The sequence below is a fragment of the Arachis hypogaea genome, chromosome 7 (assembly GCF_003086295.3).
Source record: "Arachis hypogaea cultivar Tifrunner chromosome 7, arahy.Tifrunner.gnm2.J5K5, whole genome shotgun sequence".
NCBI classification, from domain to species: domain Eukaryota; kingdom Viridiplantae; phylum Streptophyta; class Magnoliopsida; order Fabales; family Fabaceae; genus Arachis; species Arachis hypogaea.
In genome coordinates, this window is record NC_092042.1 from 81,502,922 (window position 1) to 81,522,675 (window position 19,754).

At 36.1% G+C, this 19,754-nt stretch overlaps 4 protein-coding genes across 4 annotated transcripts; 3 read left to right on the forward strand and 1 right to left on the reverse strand.

The window, feature by feature from the left end:
* The first annotated feature begins 1,497 nt into the window (after positions 1-1,497).
* Positions 1,498-2,112, forward strand: LOC112704170 (ethylene-responsive transcription factor ERF084-like). Its single transcript, XM_025755697.2, has one exon. The coding sequence runs from the start codon at positions 1,498-1,500 to the stop codon at positions 2,110-2,112; it is 615 nt and encodes a 204-aa protein (XP_025611482.1).
* A 2,729-nt stretch (positions 2,113-4,841) lies between these two features.
* LOC112703798 (uncharacterized) lies at positions 4,842-8,872 on the reverse strand. Its single transcript, XM_025755396.3, has 5 exons — positions 8,036-8,872; positions 5,884-5,934; positions 5,657-5,719; positions 5,504-5,572; positions 4,842-5,382 (listed from the first exon to the last, which is right to left on the reverse strand). The coding sequence occupies exons 1-5, from the start codon at positions 8,336-8,338 to the stop codon at positions 5,116-5,118; spliced, it is 753 nt and encodes a 250-aa protein (XP_025611181.1). The 5' UTR covers positions 8,339-8,872; the 3' UTR covers positions 4,842-5,115.
* A 1,718-nt stretch (positions 8,873-10,590) lies between these two features.
* LOC112703799 (uncharacterized) lies at positions 10,591-13,795 on the forward strand. The gene is made up of 5 exons (XM_025755398.2): positions 10,591-11,596; positions 11,740-11,822; positions 12,743-12,854; positions 13,041-13,093; positions 13,396-13,795. The coding sequence occupies exons 1-5, from the start codon at positions 10,756-10,758 to the stop codon at positions 13,537-13,539; spliced, it is 1,233 nt and encodes a 410-aa protein (XP_025611183.1). The 5' UTR covers positions 10,591-10,755; the 3' UTR covers positions 13,540-13,795.
* A 1,357-nt stretch (positions 13,796-15,152) lies between these two features.
* LOC112703800 (probable receptor-like protein kinase At1g80640) lies at positions 15,153-18,643 on the forward strand. The gene is made up of 10 exons (XM_025755399.3): positions 15,153-16,108; positions 16,257-16,424; positions 16,525-16,766; positions 16,872-17,004; positions 17,116-17,179; positions 17,282-17,378; positions 17,455-17,554; positions 17,990-18,108; positions 18,182-18,271; positions 18,363-18,643. The coding sequence occupies exons 1-10, from the start codon at positions 16,042-16,044 to the stop codon at positions 18,510-18,512; spliced, it is 1,230 nt and encodes a 409-aa protein (XP_025611184.1). The 5' UTR covers positions 15,153-16,041; the 3' UTR covers positions 18,513-18,643.
* The last annotated feature ends 1,111 nt before the right edge of the window (positions 18,644-19,754 follow it).

Here is a 19,754-nt window from a genome sequence, read left to right on the forward strand (position 1 = left end):
TCGTTTTTAAAAAAATAAATTAAAAAGAAAAAAAAAAGCGGAAAACAGCATATGTGTATGTATATCCACTGCCCAGCCAGCTGGCCATTGCCACAGTTTGAACCAAAAAAATCAATGATATGATTATTAGGGGAAAAAGTATAAATAAAACAATAATATAGAAAATGCATAGTTAGCAGCGAATGTTGGCATTGTGGAATGGGAGTGTTTGATGCAAAGCAATTGAAGTTTTAGTTTGAACTTTGAACCCCCAACGGAAGAAGGGGAGAGGTGCTTGTTGGGCTGTCTAATCTATCAGGTATGCGTATTAAATTCTTGACCTGAGAAAGACCTCTGTCATCATTCATAACGCAATCAAATCTTGTTCGCATCTGAGTATTTGTGACATAAGATTTTGTGAATAGTAATACTAGTAGAGTACTACGTGTATTGAGCTAGATTTGAGAATAGGGGGTAATCAATGAAGTCGAATACAATGCAGTTTTATTTATTTATTTATTTATATATATTCATGGTTTAACTTGAAATAATATTCAGGTATGTAGTAATTGTTAAAGTAAAAGGAATGAATATTATATTTTGAGAAATGATTTGGATTTCAATTTGAAAGTTAATTAAAAAATGTGAGTGGGGAGGTATGATTAATTGTACGCTTTTTAATTTGAATATGGAAGGAAATGAGGTGTTGGACTCTCATCTGGGGAGAAGAGGTGCTTCACCTCGTTGTGAGATCAGAGGAACCAGAACTCGAATTCTGCGAGTTGTGTTCTTGAAAATGGACGGTCCGAGTCACGTTTTGCTCAACAAATTTAGCCGAAACAAATAAAACGGAGAGTCCGAATTGCGTGTTTCAGATTTCAAATTCCATCCGCTGTAAATCGGACCATACGATTTGTGAAGCAAAATTTTATTTCCAAAAAACTCGATCTAAGTTGTTCTACCTTTGGTTCAGAAAAATCTGTCCCACATTTTTGTCTTGTACGTCATAACTCCACATATGAAAATAGCACACCTAAGCCTTTCGTATCCATAAAATTGAGCCATTGATTATATCGTATGTGAAGATGAAAGGAAAAGAAAATGGTAGTCAAAGGAAACAATCTTATCCATGACGACGAAGTATGTGATCTCATCTCATCAATGGTGTCTCGGTACTTGAGTCACCCTTGATTACGGGTAGTGTCATATACATACTATATAGTAGCTAGGTGGGTAGTATTTTTATACGAATGAATACGTAGGGATTGAATGATGTAGGTAAAAAGGCAATGAGATTGAAGCCCTGATCCCTCTCATCTCAAGTAGTCTCAAAGGAAAGACAAGCGTGTAAGTATGAGGGATTACGGTCTTGTCCAACTGTACTTGACGCCAATATCTTCACATATCTCCATTAATAATATTAATGAAATCTCACCAATAAATATACAATATTTTACTCCATCAAACTCTTGTATAAATAATGTTAGTGACTTGTGAGAAAATCACAAGGCATCAGGCATGGCCACTTTCCTTCCCAAACCAGCACCATCAGAATCACCCCAATGGCTCCTCCATGTTAACATGGATCCACAAAGCATAACCCGCTTCTTCTCGTCTGAACCTCAAAACCCTCCACAAACCAGAAATGATGAAAAAACACTCGAAGGAATCGCTGCTATTGTTGGAGAACACGTCCTCTTTGGGACAAAAAATGATAGTAACCCAACCCACCACAAAATGATGGAACATAACAAGACGGAGAATGGTCCGGTCATCACCAAGAGGTACAGAGGGGTCAGGAAAAGGCCCTGGGGAAGGTGGTCGGCCGAGATACGCGACCGTATTGGGAGGTGCCGCCACTGGCTTGGCACCTTCGACACCGCGGAGGAGGCGGCGCGTGCCTACGATGCGGCGGCTAGGCGCCTGAGAGGGTCCAAGGCTAGAACCAACTTCGAGATACCGTCGGTGTTGCCGGTTTCGGCGTCGTCGTCGTCGTCAAGCAGTGGCGGAATCCGCAAGAGGAAAGGGGCGCGCGGTGGCGATAGGAAGTGTTCGGTGGTTACCTCGGTTGCACAATTGTTCAGTTCTGGGGTGCCTGATGCGCTTGAGCTAAAGCTTGGTGTGAGACTGTGAGGAGTGAGAATGGGAGCATTGCTGCTGATGATGATATATATGATTCTGTAGGTTAGTATTAGAATCAGTATTAGTATTATTCTTAGATAGAGCAGTGCATGCATGCAATTGGGATGAACACAATACAATATGTAATCCATGTATGTTGAATGAATAGTAATTGGTATTGCTATTTAGCAGAAAATGCATCATGGTTGAGTGCAAAGAGAAAGAGACAGCAATAGTGAATACGGAGCCGGGAATCCGCCATAGTTTAAGTGAGCTTGATGAATGCTGACCCTAGGCCCTATATGTATTTGTCTACTCCCTTTCCATGTAAATCTAATATATATTTTTATATGTCTAAATATATTCCGAGAGGCTTATTTTCATCAATTTTAAGTTTTTTAACTACTTGAGACTTCAAAATATATAATGCACATTTTCATTATCTAATCTAAGATGAATCTAGCTACTTGTGGGTGTCTAATTCCAAAAGTTGTATTGATGTCTAATCGAGTATTAATATCATTGTGACTCAACAGACTTCAGAAATTATTTTTTACACAAGGGAAAATGATGGCCCAAGATTCTGCGAATCTTGTTATATCTTAACACACATAAGGACTTGGAAAGGGAAGATCCTAGGATAATGACAGCATTGAATCTTTGGCAGTACTTTATGTTCATATGTGCGTTTTACATCTTTAGTCCTATACTCCCTTGCTTGGAGTTGGAGAAATTGTTAGCATAAGTTCCTCACACCTCACACCTTACATAATTTATACATATTTTCTTTCTTCCATAATTGTATATTAAACATGCAATTGTTTAATAAATCATCAAAACATACCTTTGCATTCCAGAAAAGAACTTCATTCAGGCCCGTAAGCACCACCACAACACCCATGTTACCGCAAAGAAAATAATGTTCCAGTGTATCCTTTCTTCCTTCCTTCTCTTCACATCAGCGTACATACAATGATGCATTTGTTCAAGTATAGTGACGAAAGCAATGCACTCTTCCATGTAGCACGATGCTTGACGAAGACTACAGAAAACACTAAGGAAAATATATAGAGATATAGAAAATGCATGCGTTGTTTCTTCATATTTACTAGTTGATTGATGTTCATCGAGAACTAAATTTTGTTTATTTAAATGGTACATATTACATAATAAACAACATTTAGTAAATGATGATTACTAAAGAATATAGTTATTTAATATTAAATAGTATTTAATTCTCTTTATTTATTTCTATTGAAATAATAAAGCGTTTTGAATATTGGGAGTTGATTATTTTAAGAAAGGGTAACAAAAGATATATCATAAAAAGCACTATGGTGTGTTTGTTTGAGGTGAAAATAAGGCTGGAAGTGGGTCAAGGCAGCTCATGAGCCAGTTCGAGCTCAGCTCGTTAATAGTTTGATAAGTTAAGTTTGTGAACTGGTAAGCCAAACTTGAGTTTGAAATTGAACTCATAAATTAAATGAGTCGAATTTGAGCTTGGACAACTCATTAGCTCGTGAACTAGTTTGATTATATATATATATATATATATATATATATATATATATATATATATATATATGTTAATACACATATCCTATATGCATTTAGTCTATATTTTTAATATTATATATATGCATATGAAATAGTAATATATAATTATATATATTAATGATGTTAATTATTTAAAATTTTATATTTATTTATTATATATAATTTTGATGTAGGACATAAATAAAAAATTTATATTTATTGATAGATAAACAATATATAAAATTATTTTCTTAAATATTTTTTAAAATATATAAGTTATAATTTATTGATATAAAATTATAGATTTTGTATTTATATTTCTATTATTTGAGCCAGCTCGTGAGCTTTCGGTGAGTCGAGTTTGAGCTTAAAAAATAGGCTCGATTGTTAATGAGTTGAGCCGTGAGCCAAGTTCAATTTTGGTGAGCTGAGCTTGAGCTTGGTCTAACTCGACTCAGCTCGGCTCACTTTCAGCCTTAGGTGAAAATTGGAAAGAAAATAGTTATGTTTTCTTGTTTGGTTGAGAAGAAAAATAGGAGAGGAAGGAAAATGGATGGAAAAATATTGGTGAGACTACCAATTTTTTTTCTCAAATAATGGAAAGAAAATAAAGAAAAAATTAATTCTCTCTCTACTTTTAATATTATCCCTTTATTTTTTTAATATATTTTATAATATAAGAATAAAATTATCTTTTTATAACATTTCTTTCTTTATTTTCCTTTCATCCAAACAATATAAAAAAAAATAAAAATCCACTTAATTTCTTTTCTTTTCTTTTTATTTTCTTCCTTTCAATTTCTTTCCTCTCAATTTCTTTCCTTCCAACAAACATAGCCTACAAGTAATATTCTTTTTTGTATGAAGGGTTGGGTAGAGCGCTTGAGCCCAATAGATGTCCAAGTTGCAAATAGTCGTACAAGGTCCATAGAGAGGACATGTTACTACTTACGGCCGAAAACAAAACCCATACATATATAGGAGTCACAGTCAAAGACATGCTTTCTGTCAAAACAAAAAAAAAAGACATGCTTAATGCTTTTGATGGATAGCATTAATATACACCATCTCATCTGATAAAAAAAAGAAAAAAAAAACCATGCTGAGCGTTTCTGGTTTGTAAGACCCAAGATACAACCAAATCATACAGTTACAGACAACCTTTAACCAAAGTTATTGAATCATCTATAGAACACGTAATTACATTTATCAGTAAATATTTTCTATAAAAATGAAGAGAAGGAATACAGGGTTCTTTTTGGACACTGTAGAAAACAATGGAACGAAAAACATATGGAAATAGTGAAATACTAAGCCTGATCTGTTAGGATTTCTAAGCTACCCTGGGAAACAATTTCCACGTGAATGTTGACCAATGAAGATGAATGGTTTACTCTTCAGCATCTACAACAATTACATTAGCACAAACCTAAATTGTTAGGCTGCATCATAGTACATATATGATTCTTATTAGCTGATTCAGTCCATGCAATTGGAGCTCAAATCCACATCCACAGGCAAATTTAGATCAGGGAGCACCAAGGTAGATTCTTTTTTACTCATCTCTTGTGATTTGGAACAAGAATTTATTGGACAAACATATGAATGGCCATCAATAACCTTATGTGTAACAGTTTTTGGGGACAGAGAAGTTGATGGATGGCACTGAGGTAGGTCAACCACACCTTTCTTAGACTCCTCGTAGATTTTAGTTGGTTCAGAGTTCCGTTGCGACTCCAAATCAAGCTGTTACAAAATGTCAAGTGCATAATCAACATGTATCTAGCTGCATTTGTCCTCATTAAAAAATGTTGTAAGATTTCAAATATGGATGACAAAGTGATTCAGAACAACATGGGAAGGTCACCTTTAATCTCTTTAAGCTTTCATTTGTGGCTCTATGTTTCTCAAGTGTGAGACGCAACGATGCAAGTTCCTGTTCAAATATCGAAATAACGTTTATAAACAAACCAAATATGTGATAAAAAAAAAAAAAAAACAGGATGCGCCTGAATCGTACATTTTTCAAGCTTCTCCTTTCTTTGAGCAACAAAGTCTCCTCCTCTTTTAGTTCAGCTAAAGTCTGCAAATAAATCAACAAATACTAAGTCAAAATGTAAAGTAGCTCATTATTCTATTGGGTTGGAGCCAGGCCCAAACAAACTCAATTTTACATAGAAATCAATAGCACTTTGCTTTCGACATACTCAATGAAAACATGTAAAATATGTATGTATCAACATTTACCTTTTTTCTTCGTGACCTTTTGGTAAGAGCTGTTTCGATTGGATTTGCAACCTGCAATATATAAAATACCGAATTTAGGGTCTTGAAACATTTTATCATATTCTCAGAAAAGGAAAAAAATTGGAGTGAAGTGAGGCAGCGGACCAATGTTTAGGATTTAGGTAGGATAGGAGGGTGCAGTTGTGCAATGGACATTGATGATTTTTATTATAATAATAAATAATAAGGGGAGTGGAAGGAGATAGAAAAGATGGCGTTAAAGTGAAACGAAAAAGGGTGGAGTAGTGAGGGTAAGCGTGCCATATTTGTTTCTCTCTTTCTGTGAAGTGCAAAGTGGCAGACTGCAACAGAGACTGGATCTGAGGTATTGAATGAAAATGTCAATGACACCCTCCAGAGTCCACAGACATTGAGATCGAGAGAGAGCGTGTGTATTGTGTTATATATTGATGGTTTGGTGTGTAAGAAAAGTATGTGAGCTCACAATCTGCCTCTACACACAAAAAATAAATGAAGGTATTGGCGTAATGCATAATTGCATATCCATAATCCATCATAATAATAATAAAAAATGAAAGGATGGATTCCATGGACAGCGGTGAGCGGTGACTAATAAACGCCAATAACTAACCAGCCAGCTTAGTTGGTGGCAGTGACACTATGGTCCCCCCCCCCCCCCCCCTCGCTACCAAAATCCCTATCTCCTCTCCTCCAATTTAACTTACTCCTCCTTTTGGAATGGTTTGCCAAGTTACTATTTTCCCCCACCTTCCTTTATCTTTTTCTTTTTTTTTCCCATTTATTTAGAGAGAGAAGAGAAGAGATAAGTCATAATTTCATTTTGTTAACCACATATTCGTCTCGATCCCAAAAAACCACAGATTCTCCCCTTTTGGACCTTACCCCACCAAGCATAAAAAGACTAATATACCACCATGTTTTTCCTTTCTTCATAGGATAACAGTTCCCAATCAAAAAAATAAGGACTTGCTACTTTTGACTTTTGCCCATGCATAATACTAATAATATTTTTAATTGCTGTGATGCAGATACCTTAACAAACGTTTCTTATATGTGAAACGACGACGCAGACCCCTAAATGAAGTAGAGAAGGTGCGGCCGCAGGTAAAGCTACAGTAGGGGAGGTGACACCACATGAGTGCTCCAAACCTAATAATACACAAGAGCATTCCAAAGTGCACAACCACTACAAAACAAGCAGCAGTCGCAAGAGCTATTTTGCCTTTCCCACGAAAACACGCCACCAAAAATGCACTTGTAGTTGTGGTGCTGCTGCTCTCCTCATATTACATAAATACCCCTCATAAATTTAATATTTATCCACCTCCCTATCAAACCACGAATGCCACACTGCAACAATAACATCCCAGTTTACACTTCACAATCCCACAAACCTTTTTTATTTTTTAACCTTCTCCGGACACGGCCAGAACATATCCCCTAGAGACGAAATTGCCCTCGAGAAGGAAGGTCATTTGCGTAATTTGAGATGAAGAGCGGCGAGGAAAAAACGTGAATAAGATTACAAGAGTCATTGAAGCCTCTGACTCCTTGCGTTGAATCAAAGTCTCTCCTTTCCTTTCCAAAATTAAGAAATAAAATATAAAATACATTAACAGTTACAAAAGGGTAATAGGTTGAACTTTCCTGACGAAAGAAAGAGAAAGAGAGAGGAATAAAGGTAAAGAAGATGATAACACGGCGTGTCCTGCGAGAGTAGGTAGGCACCGGTTCAAATCTGTGTTGAGAAGATGATAAGGCGAATAAAGCCAGCTCCGAAAATGGTTTGATTTGAAAAAAAAAAAAAAAAAAGCAAAGAGGCGCGATCGGACCAAAGGCTGAGCTGAGCCTGATGAGTGGTGAATGGCATTTTCGTCCATCCATGATTCAAAAAAATATAAAGTGCGAGTGGCACTTAATTGGATGCCAACATAGTAAAAGAATAAGAAAAAGAAACAGAGACAAAGGTCAGTTCCCTTCCCTTCCCTTCAACTTATGCACCGCGTTTAGCGAGCACCTCATGCACACAGCATACCCACAGAATTAAAAACATAACAAGGAATACGGCTGAACTCAAACTAACAAAAAGGAAGAGAGAGAGAGAGAGAGAGAGAGAGATGAAGCGTGGAACCTTAGATCTCGAGGTATGCAGGTGTTTGGTTGGGCGGCTGGACTCCTCGTAGCTATCTAGAGTGGCGCCTCCTCCGCTTGCTGAGGTGGTGGCGCTCCAGGAGAGAGGGGTGGTAGGACTGGCTCTAGTTGTCTCCGCTTTATTGTGGCGGGGAACGCACTTGGAACGGCGCTGACGCACGCTCCACTGCAGGTTAAGAGAGGGAGGTGGCGGCGGCTGTCGGGCTTGGTGGAGTCGGAGAAGGAGGTCGACGACGAGAGAATCGTCGGCCATGGCGATCTTAACCCAGTTATCATGGCACATGTCTTGTGGAGCGTGGAAGAGGGTTGATTGGAAGAGACAAGAGGTGGTGTGTGTTATGGGAGATATGGGAATGGTGGGTGTCGTTGGAATGTTAAATATATATATAAAATAAAATAAAGGAAAAAGGAGGTGTGGATTTTGGAAGGTTTAAAGAGAAATGATGTGCCTCCCTCGGTCTCTCATCTCTCGGTGCTTCTTACATGAGCAAGGGAGTGTGTGTGTGGGGAGAGACACGGATGATCTTTTTTATGAAAGGAAAACCCCAAAATGTCCTCTTCCTCTTCTTTCTCTTTGTAATTGTCTATCCTTACAGATGTTGTATTCTGTAGATCGTCCCTATTTTCTCTCGCCCCTCTGGTCCCACCTTCTAGCACACGTGTCAAACCTCAACCACTACTTTTTTTTTCTTTGCTTAAGACTTAGATGCTAAATAATTATAGGTGAGTTTTTATTTTTTTTATTATTTATTATATAATTTGTTATACACAAAATAATTTAGGATTCTATTAAAATATGTTTAAATATATTTTATATTTTTGTGTCATCTACTAATTTTGGTGTCATTTATTAAAACTTTTTATGTCATTCATAAAAAAATTATGTGTTATTTATAACTAAATAATGTGTTTATATTATTGTTAAACTAATTATGTAATATTTAACTACGAAGAAATCAAATGAAAAAAAAAGAGAAGAAAAAAATAGTGGTGGTGACGACAATATTAAAAGAGAAAGATGATAAAAAAGAGAAAGATGAATTGTGGTGTATATTTTATTTGATTGTAGAGTATTTTGAATAATTTAATAAAAATATATTAAATTATTAAATAATTTTTAAATATTATTTCTATGCAAATATATATTTGTAAATTGTAATTGTATTATTAGTTATTCATTATATATTCCTATTTCCCAATCAGCATCGGGCGCACGATTTATTACAAATTAATACATTGCAACAAAAATCATAGCTTCCTCATCCCCCACTAGCAACTATGCTTTTATTTAATTTTCACATTACCATCCCCACCGGGTATTTAACCACTTTTGTTTGCATTGTGAGCAAATGACAATTGCATAGTACTATTTACTTATCTCTATGATATAATCGACTGTTCATTCATATCATACCACCATTAATATTTAATACTACCACACAAATCATGCTCTTCCATTTCTCTCTGCTTTTCTGTGGTCATGAATTGTGTTGTTAGAAATAATAATCTCTGCACACTCGAAGAACATGTGGACTAATCAGATGACGAAGTGAACTTAGGTTATCTGTAGTAGTGGGCAGGAGTTGCGGCTATAGATAGATTGGGACTCCGTTAACCCTTTTCTTTATTAAAACTTTCTGGCCTTTTTTTTGGCGTTAAAGGAGTGTATAGGACAATTCTCTGGCGTCCTATCATCTCTGATGGTACTTCGTACTGACTACTAAGTGTGACCCATACCTCTATGGCTCATAAGACTCGAGAATGTAAGCAGTTAATTTTTGCAAGGGAACTTAATTACCCCATCCCTCTCGGCATCTACCATTGTTTGTTTCAATAAAACATGATAGTGTTGTTAGTTGGTACATACGTAAACTAAAGAAAACCAATAGATGAAGAAGAGTTACAAGATAAAGTAATGCAAGTCCAGCTAAAGTATTGAACTGCCCGCCATTTGTAATGCACGATTTTGATATCACTTAATTTTAAAGTTATTGACTGCAAGTTCTTGTTCTGTTTATAAATGAGTTTGGGTTTAGAAATTAGAAGTGCAAGTGAAGCAATTGATTCTTAAATTTGGTGTTACTCATTTATCTTTTAAAGAAACTGCATTTCTATAACAATCATACAAGGGAAAGCCAGTGAAATTTGCTAATATTACTAAAATAATGAGCACTTATATAACTTATCAGCAAACAAAAACGTCATGTGAAAAAAAAAAAAAATAAGTTATCAAATTAATCATCGTATGGTTATGTATAAATATATATGATGTTTAATTTATTTTTAATATATGTTTTATAATAATAATAATTAATTTTTTGTATACATATAATATGATTAATTTATGAATTATTTATAAAAAAAAATTTTAATTAATATTTTTAAAATTTAATTTTTGTCGTGACTAAAATTTGTTTAGACTCTTATTAACTAATTTTTTTAGGAATTGAGGAGATTTATTAAACAGATAAAAAATAAATTTAAAACTTTAATAGAATCAATATATTAAAGGTGTATTAATATAAAAAAATTTCTGAAAAAGGGTTAAGTTAAAGTTGATTGAGAATTATTGGGTAGTGATGAATGTTTTAATTTTTCAATTGATGTGGGGAAGCAATGGGTTAGGTTAGGGTGAGCTGAAAAACCCTAACGAACTAACTGAAGTGAGGTGCTTCACTCGAACAGGTGTGTCCTGAGACGATGGCTCTCTCCCTCACACTCAGAACCAGACTCAAATGGAACCCTCTCACTCTCACCCACCGCTTCTCCACTTCCAGCTCCGACGGCGGTAACGGCGACTCAACTCCCAAGTCTCCCATGTCTTCTTATTTCAGCGACGTCAAGGACAAGCTCAAGAGAACCCGCCCCACTAATTCACCCTTCGCGAACCCCTACCCGCAAACCCCGTCATCCGCCGCTTCCAAAGTCAACTCCCTCGATGAAATCCGCAAAAACCTCTCGGAGTTCCGCCGCCGCACGTTACCCCCTCCACCTGGCGCTGGCGAGCCCTCCTCGTCGGGGCAAATCTCCTTTCAGGAGATCTACAACAGAAAAGTCTCGGAAAAGTCCGGCGAATCGGCGCCCGGCATTGGGGGAAAGATCTCCTTTGACGCGCTCCGCGAGAGCGTGCAGAAGATTAAATCTAATCCGAACAAGCAGGGCGGCGATCGGATGCCGTTGTCGGCGTTTAGAAGCACCGTGAAATCGGGTCCTTCTGATTCCGCCTCAAGCGGCTCTTTGATAGGCGGGAGCGGGGAGTTGCCGACGTTTTTCTTGAAGGAAATGAACGAGAAGAAGGGCTCTGGGCCCCCGGTGACGGGGTTTGTGAAGATGTACAGCTTTCCAGAGTTGGGAGAGAAATTGAGGGCGTTGAGGGCGGAAGGTGGGGGGAGAGAGGGATTCTCTATTGCGGAGTTGAATGAAAGATTGGTGAAACTGAGGAAGCTGGAGGAGATGGAATCTCGCTCCACCCTCATTGGTGTCGGCATCAAACCATTGCAAGAGAGCTTGATTGTTCTGGAGCAAGCTAGTAAAGAAAAGCGTACCCATCTTTTCTTCCTCTTTGATGTTATATCTTCATTTCTTCCTTGTTACTCTGATCCTGATCATGAACCCAATCGAATTTGTTTTCCTCCGTTTTATGATTTATACCAAAAGATTTACCTAATTCTATAAACTTTCCAGAGCAGAGGTTTGATATGCTGGGTCATTTGGGCGGGAGACCAAGCTTCATGATGGATCCTCCTAAAGAGAACCTTGTTGAAAGGGTCAGTATTATATTTGTTTATTTATATTGGTTCTGTGTTCTGTCCTATCTATGGTTTACCGTGCTGTCTCTACTTCCATATTGGTGATGCGAGTTTTCATTTCTCTGTTCCAAATTGCAACATTGCATATTACCATTGCTGTTTGTCGAATGGGTCCTGCACTAATGAAAATGATCGTGCTCATGTTGCATTATTGCTTATGCCCATGTCAAATGTATCATTTGCCATATGATGATCCTTGTTGATATTTGTCATTTAGTCTGATCAAGTTTCAAATTTCTCGTGACATCTGTGCAAGATAATTTTTTTTTAATTTTAAATTTTTATCATGTATGCTTAGTAATGACCAAATCTACAAGGAAATGGGAGCAATGTTGGATTCGCTCTGCATTTGTTTTCGGTTAATTAATTCAAAATAGCCAACATAACCCTTCAGAGACATTGTCACTGGTTCTGGAGTTAATGTTGCATTCGGTCCTGCTGCATTTTGGCCTTCTTGAAAGAGATAACCTCCATGTTTAATTTCCTGAACAATTATAGGCTTCTGTCTTTCCCTCATTTTATTCATTGTATCTTTGATTATAGCCTCTGCTTCTCAAATGTCAATCCCTATTGTTTATTTATCATTCCTTGTTTTATTTATATTGTAAAAATCTTGGGTTCTGCTGATTCTATTTTGAACTAAGATGCACAGGCATTAGTATATTGAATCTGATTTTATTGCCTAACTTTTCGATGAAGTAATTCGTGTCATAATATCATGTGAAGCACTTCTAGGATCATTGGTGTGCCATATCATTGAAATTGAAGGTTCTTTTAAAGAGCTATTGATGTTCTTGTTATGTTGCTTTAAAATTTCTCTTCCATAAAATTAACTTTGTTGTTTCAGTTAACTGATTTTCTCATTACGTTTATTTCAGTACTTCCATCCAGATAATATGTCCTCAGCAGAAAAGTTGAAAATTGAGCTAGCAAAGATTAGAGAGGAGTTTAAAATGTCAGAGTCTGATTGTGGATCTGCTCGTGTTCAAGGTAAAGAAAATTATTTGACTTATTTATGCAATTTACTATGAAGAGGATCCAAAGGGAAGATAACTAGAATAGTGAGCTTGACTTTTACTTCAATATAGGTCTTGGTGAAAGTTGAAGTGATAGTTTTGAATGTACATTTTACATGGGATTGGGAACTAATGCTCTACCTCTTTTTCCTTCTTGCAGTTGCACAACTCACAACTAAGATTAAGCATCTATCAGCAGTTCTACACAAGAAGGTCAGTTCCGTTTTTGTATGTGAATATCCTTGATTCTAGTATTGAAGATAACGTGCAGAAATTGCGTGCATACTGCTGTTATTAATTTACTTTCTAAATAGTTAACAATATTAGTTCGTGACTCCATTTGATCTTTCGAAACAGAGGAAATATACTGTGTTCTTTAAACTTAGATTAAGATTGTTTCCCCATAGAATTGAGTTAGTGAACAGTTATTTCCCTGTTCAATCGTTTCAGTATGTGTTATTGACTATGATTTAGAGGGTGAGTGTGATTCGATTTGTTCCCAATGATGTTTTCAGGATAAGCATTCTCGTAAAGGTCTGCTAGCAATGGTTCAGAGGAGAAAAAGATTACTGAAATACCTTAGAAGCACCGACTGGGATTCGTATTGTTTTGTTATTTCCAAGCTAGGTCTACGTGATAATCCAGATATTAAGTACTAAAGAAATCTCTTTTCTGTTTTAACTTTTAAGATAAGAATGATATTAGTTCAGATCCATATATTATTTTTAACTCTTCTGTGGGTTGTTTTAGTTTCCTCTGTTTACTATTGAAACAATGAAGGAAAAGGAAGGAAAAGAAGACCCAATTGTATTGTTTGGCTCCTTCCTAGAATATCCCTATGTCCTTAGGTTTATGATGGAAAACAGAAAGTCAGTTTTGGAACTCATCAATAAGATTCTGCTACAGTTTTCTTTACATGATGAACCCAATTTTGCAACATGATAATCACATCGCGTTCCCTATTTACGTTGAGTCAGCAATGTTTGAAAGTTGGCATAGTTGAGGGTCTACAACATATTAAATTTGGCATAGTTTGGGTTACCAAAATTTTAATAATAATAATAATAGACAGGACATCCTATATAAGTATAAAAAATAGACGGGAATGGACTTTTTTTTCCACTTAAAGGATACTAGATTAAGACTCGAGCGTTATGCAGAGAATTAAATTAATTATATTATATGGTATAAATTTAAAAATGATATATGCAGACAAATGGGAAAAAATCTATTTTCAAAACTTTAAGATACTTTGTTTATTATTTGGACAGAAACGTGGAAAGTAAAAAACAGAGAAAATCTAGCTAATGAGATATATGTCAGTTACAGGATTTTCTCATTTTCAGTCAGTAGCTCCTAAATCGAACAGAAAAAGATGGACGAGTGAGTTTTTAAATGGTTGGTCATGGTTCTTGAAAGCTCGTTGTTACGGGCGGCTTCACCAATGGAATTGGAAGTGGCTCGTGTGGATTACCGGGCAGTTCTGGAGGCATCGGCGGCGGCAACAGGATGTGTGGTGGTGAATATGATGCGAACGGATCTTCCAGAGGTGGAAGAAACATGTCAGGTGGGGACAGCCATGGGAATGGATCTATGGGTGGCATTGGTGGGGGAATTATCAAAGGTGGTGATGGAACCAGTGGTGGCCTTAGGAAAGGTGTTTGATCGAATGGGTTTTGTGGTGAGGGACAGGTAGGGAAAGGCCATCGAGCGCAGGTTTCATACAAGAATAGGTAAAATGGGTCGCAGTATTTTCCTATTCTCCCTCTGGATTCTGCAAGAGTAAGAACAAGTGTTAAGAGCAGCGTTAGGTGGGTTGAGGTGCAGACTAGTAGTGCATGCAGTAAATACAAAGAGATAAGAGCGTTCAGGGGGTAGAGTTGAATTAAATGGAAGAGGTGCCTAGTTGTATGTGCCTCCCCCCTGCTATTCTTGCATGCATTGCACTCACTACTCACTACCCCAAAATACTCTTCTTCCCCAAGATAAACTTGCATTTTGGCACTACTCAATAGCAAGCCCAAATAGCATCCCTTTGTAACAAGCATGTTACCAAAAGGAATTGGGCCTAGGCCCCTTCTTCTACCCAGTATCCCACCCAGCAAAAGGACTTAGGTAAAACATGAATTATGAACAACATTGCCAATTGCAAATAGCTTGCTCGGTCTACTCCTCCCCCCAACCTTGTTTAGAAAGTTCACGTGGCATTTGTGAATTTCTCACACGTCTCGCAAATTTGTTTACAAAAGCGAGGATACAATATGCATTCCATGACTAGATTTATGGCCTTGCTTTCTAGTTTCTAGTAACTTTCTTGTTTAGCTGGATTTTTTTTTTTTGCGAAACTTACAGCTGACATTGCAACAATTAGTGTTTTCAAGATTCATATAATATTAATAGGTAATGAAAATACTAATAGTGATAGCAACAGTAGACTAGAGAGCGAGGAAGTAAACACAATCTACCACCACTCTTTGCTTATATTGCAATTAAGCATGCATTAATTAAGACTTAAGAGAAAAGGGGGCCAAGTTTATGATTTGTAAATAGGTAAAGAAAAGAGTAAAGAGGTTGAGGCCTGTCTTTATGTTTGAAAGGTTGGCAAAGGGGAACTTAGATGGTTGCATTAATGTGTGTTGGTGACCCACAATTAAGCATCTGTCTACACTATCCACATCTCACAAACCTTGTGTCTCATTACTATCCTTTTCAAGTTTGAACTTTGAACTCTCTCTGAGTACACACCTTTCTTTACGTGGAAATGAATCCTCTCCAATTTTTTTAACACTTAGACAAAATCGAGTGTGATCTCTCACTTTTGATTATATAAGTGAGACCAAAAATAAATAAGAGAGAGAATAATGAATGGTTAGATTAAACACTGCACACCATCCAATTTTTTTCACCAGAGAAAATCTACTCTCTGCCTTTGCATAACTTAACTGCCACATGCCTCTCTCTCTCTCTCTCCTCGTCATCATCATCTTTCATCAAACATCAAACGTATTAAAAGAGTGCTTTCTCGGTTTCCCTGAAAGTACCCTTGTCCAAAACAACTTCCTTTTAAAATTCGAAACAGAGCAAAAAAGAAAAGAAAGAAGGTTCTCTTGATAAGTTATTGTTATTCCTCTCTGTCTCATTCTGCTCCCACAGCAAAGCAAATGAGCCTCCTTGTTCTGTTTCTTCATGCTGCTCTTGCTCACACTTCTGCAAATGCACAACCTCCAGGTACTGCCCTATAAAATCAAATCCTTCATTTCGCTTTCTTCTACCTCTCTCTCTGCTTGCTTGCATTGGTTTCACAACACTACAAAAGTTTTCAAATTGAAACCTTAAATAATTAAAAATTTACTGCTTGTACTTTCTTCTGAAACAGGAGTTAAGGTTAGAATGGTGCACCACCAGAATTTGAATAAGAGGATTCAAATATCACTAATTGTTTGTTCTGCGCTTCTCCTTGGAATCTTCCTACTTGTATTGTATGTCTGGTTTCGTCGCCATAGAAGCTTAACAAGCTCCAGCAGTAAAAGCCAAGGAAACATGGGTATTACTACCTTCTGCCTTTATAGACAAACTTCCTATCATGGTCTTGGCTTTGGTTAGATCTCTGATTCATTCTTTTTATTTATTTGTTGAGTGTGTAGAGGCTGAAAAAGGGGAAACCTTAAACCCTGTCAATGCTAAACTTAACTACTCAAGGATGGCAGATAAGAAGAGTTCAGTTGCTATTTTTGACTTTCAATTATTAGAGGCCGCAACAAACAGCTTTAGCAACAGCAATGTTATGGCAGAGAGTGGTTCTAGAATTGTTTACAGAGCTCATCTTGATGAGAATTTCCATGCAGCTGTTAAGAAAGCAGATAGTGATGCTGATAGAGAATTTGAGGTGATGGTCCTCTATTACTATTAAAAATTAGAAGATATCCATATCAATATTTAATATCTAGGTTTGCTACACTCGTTTGCCTTTGATGGTTACATCAAACTGCAGAATGAAGTGAGTTGGTTGAGCAAGATTCGGCATCAAAATATCATAAAACTCATGGGCTATTGTATTCATGGTGAATCAAGATTTCTTGTTTATGAATTGATGGAGAATGGATCATTGGAAACTCAATTGCATGGTATATTAATTTCATTTCTTTCATCTTGATTCAGAAGAAATACATAAAAATTATCTATACTTGGGAACTGAAGCATCTTATATTGTTTGTTTATATTAACAATAATTCTAGGGCCTAATCGTGGATCATCTTTAACTTGGTATCTCCGTTTAAGAATTGCAGTTGATGTTGCCAGGTGATTTCGTCACGCTTATTCTGTCAAAAATTGCTAATAAAGTATTTCTTGTCTTGTATATACTATAATGATTAATGACTGATGCATATTTGACTTTGTTAGAGCATTAGAATATCTTCACGAACACTCCAATCCCCCTGTGGTTCATAGAGATATAAAGTCTTCCAATGTTCTTCTCGATTCTAATTTTAATGCTAAGGTTAGGCAGTACATGATAATTTAATCATACATGTTAATTATTGATTTATGTTCCTACACTGAGTTTTACGGTTCAGCTCACAGATTTTGGACTTGCTATCTCTTCTGGAGTGCAACACAAGAACATGAAGATGTCGGGAACTTTGGGATATGTGGCACCTGAGTACATATCACATGGTACACAAGAATATTCGTTATTATAATTAACAGACAAAAGCTTATAGTCCTTGTTACACTGTTTGCTTCTTTCTTGATCCAAGTGGTTGCATTATTTGTACTAACTTATAAGCATATTAGTTCTGTGCAATTAATTGCAAAAATTGCTAGGTATTCTCATAGTTATGTTAAAAAGGGCAGAGAGAGATGAAAGAGCTTAGAAAACTTTATGAGAAGCTGAAATTGTAGATTCTAATAATGATGATTAATTCATGTTACTAACAATGCTTAGTGGGATCAAGTTTGTTGTTTTCATGATTATATTTTTACAAGTATTCTCTTACAAATACAGAGAAAAAGGGAGGCACATCGATAAAATCTTTCCTATTATTATAGTTTTGCGCTTATCTTTTTCCTTCAAAACAGAAATATAACATTGCAAGTTATGTTTTTCAGGTAAACTAACTGATAAGAGCGATGTGTATGCTTTTGGGGTTGTCCTTTTAGAACTTCTGACTGGAAAAAAACCGATGGAAAACATGTCAGCAGACCAATATCAATCCCTCGTTTCGTGGGTATGTTTTGTTTCATACCAATCCCTCTTAGATATGTGCAGTAGTTGGTGTGTAAAACTTTTGAAACTCGCAGGCCATGCCTCAGCTAACCGACAGATTGAAGCTTCCAAGTATTGTGGATCCTGTTATCAAAGACACAATGGATTTGAAACATTTATATCAGGTTCATTATTCATTGAAAAGAAGCAGTGTACTCAGAAAGATGTCTTGAACTCAATGCTACAAAATCTTAAGTTGGTGTTTACATTGTACAGGTTGCAGCAGTAGCTGTTCTGTGTGTGCAAGCCGAACCAAGTTATAGGCCGCTAATAACAGATGTGCTACATTCCCTCATCCCTTTGGTACACAACCAACTTAAGGTTGGTGCCTCTCTCACAGATATAGAACCAGTCCGCTCAGAGTGATTTCCACTTTGTAAATTTTGTTTGTAACTTAACTCTTACATGTCATGTGCACTCAGTCACATCTTAATGCTGTGCTGTAAAGACTAAAGAGTGATACTAGTATATCCAATTGTTATTATCTTTTTCCATCATTTGCGCTTTGAATGTTTTTAACCTGTGTTTCTTCTTTTATATCTTCTTCGTTGAGCAGTTAATTAGTTAGTTATTATGGAACTCTTTACAGCAACAAATGTCAACACCTAAAGGGTTTATGTGTGTTGTTCGACATTTTGATTTTATGACAAATAGGCCTAATAACGGAAGGAAACGCACATGTTAATATCATATGTCAGCACTGTCCAAAAAATATATATCATATGTTAGAATGTGGCTAAAAAATTTAGAGATGGGAGTAGAATGAGTGATATACTTTAACATTGTAATTGTTGGTGTTTTTTAAAATTATGGAAGGTACACAAATCGTGTTTAAAAAATTTGGAGTACACAAATTGGATCCTCTGATTTGTGTTTAAAAAATTAAAAAAATTTGGAGTATACAAATCGAACGGTCAGATTTGTACTTCTTAAATTAAATTATTCTACATTTTAAAATAATATCAGAATAGATAAAAAGACTTTGGATTGCATTTTTGGAACATTTAATTGTACTCAAGAAACAATAAATTCTTGTTAAGATTGGTGAGGACAACAAGAACGATTCTATAAAATTTCTAGAGATTCACGACTCTCAATGCTTGTAAATGGAGTCAATTGAAGATGGTCAATTTCCCTAATCTTCCTTATCTTAGCTTCATGTTCTTGAATAATCGGTTCCATTTAATTTGATCTCTACAACCTATTGCTTACTTAGCCTAAGAATATAGAATTACTATATGACTTCTAAAGTGGATCTCATGAAATGATAAAATAGAATTTAGATTTTCTGAATTTTAGATTTTTACTATTTTTACTTGAGAGAGTAAAATGTGATCTCTTATTTTTAAATATTTTTTTTTATATTTTCTCTTGATCCTTTTTATAAAATAAATAGTGAAAAATCACACTTTATCCTCTAAATTAAAATTTAAAATATAGAAAATCCAAATCCTGTTATACTGTCCGAAAATGGTGATGAAAAACATTTTAAATCATTGCCTTCACTGATACGTTTAGTTCAGATGGTTCATCAGTATCCAAACTCAAGAGTTCATATGATTCATCATGATTAGTGGCTGTTGTATAGGAAAAAGGGGAATGCATTCT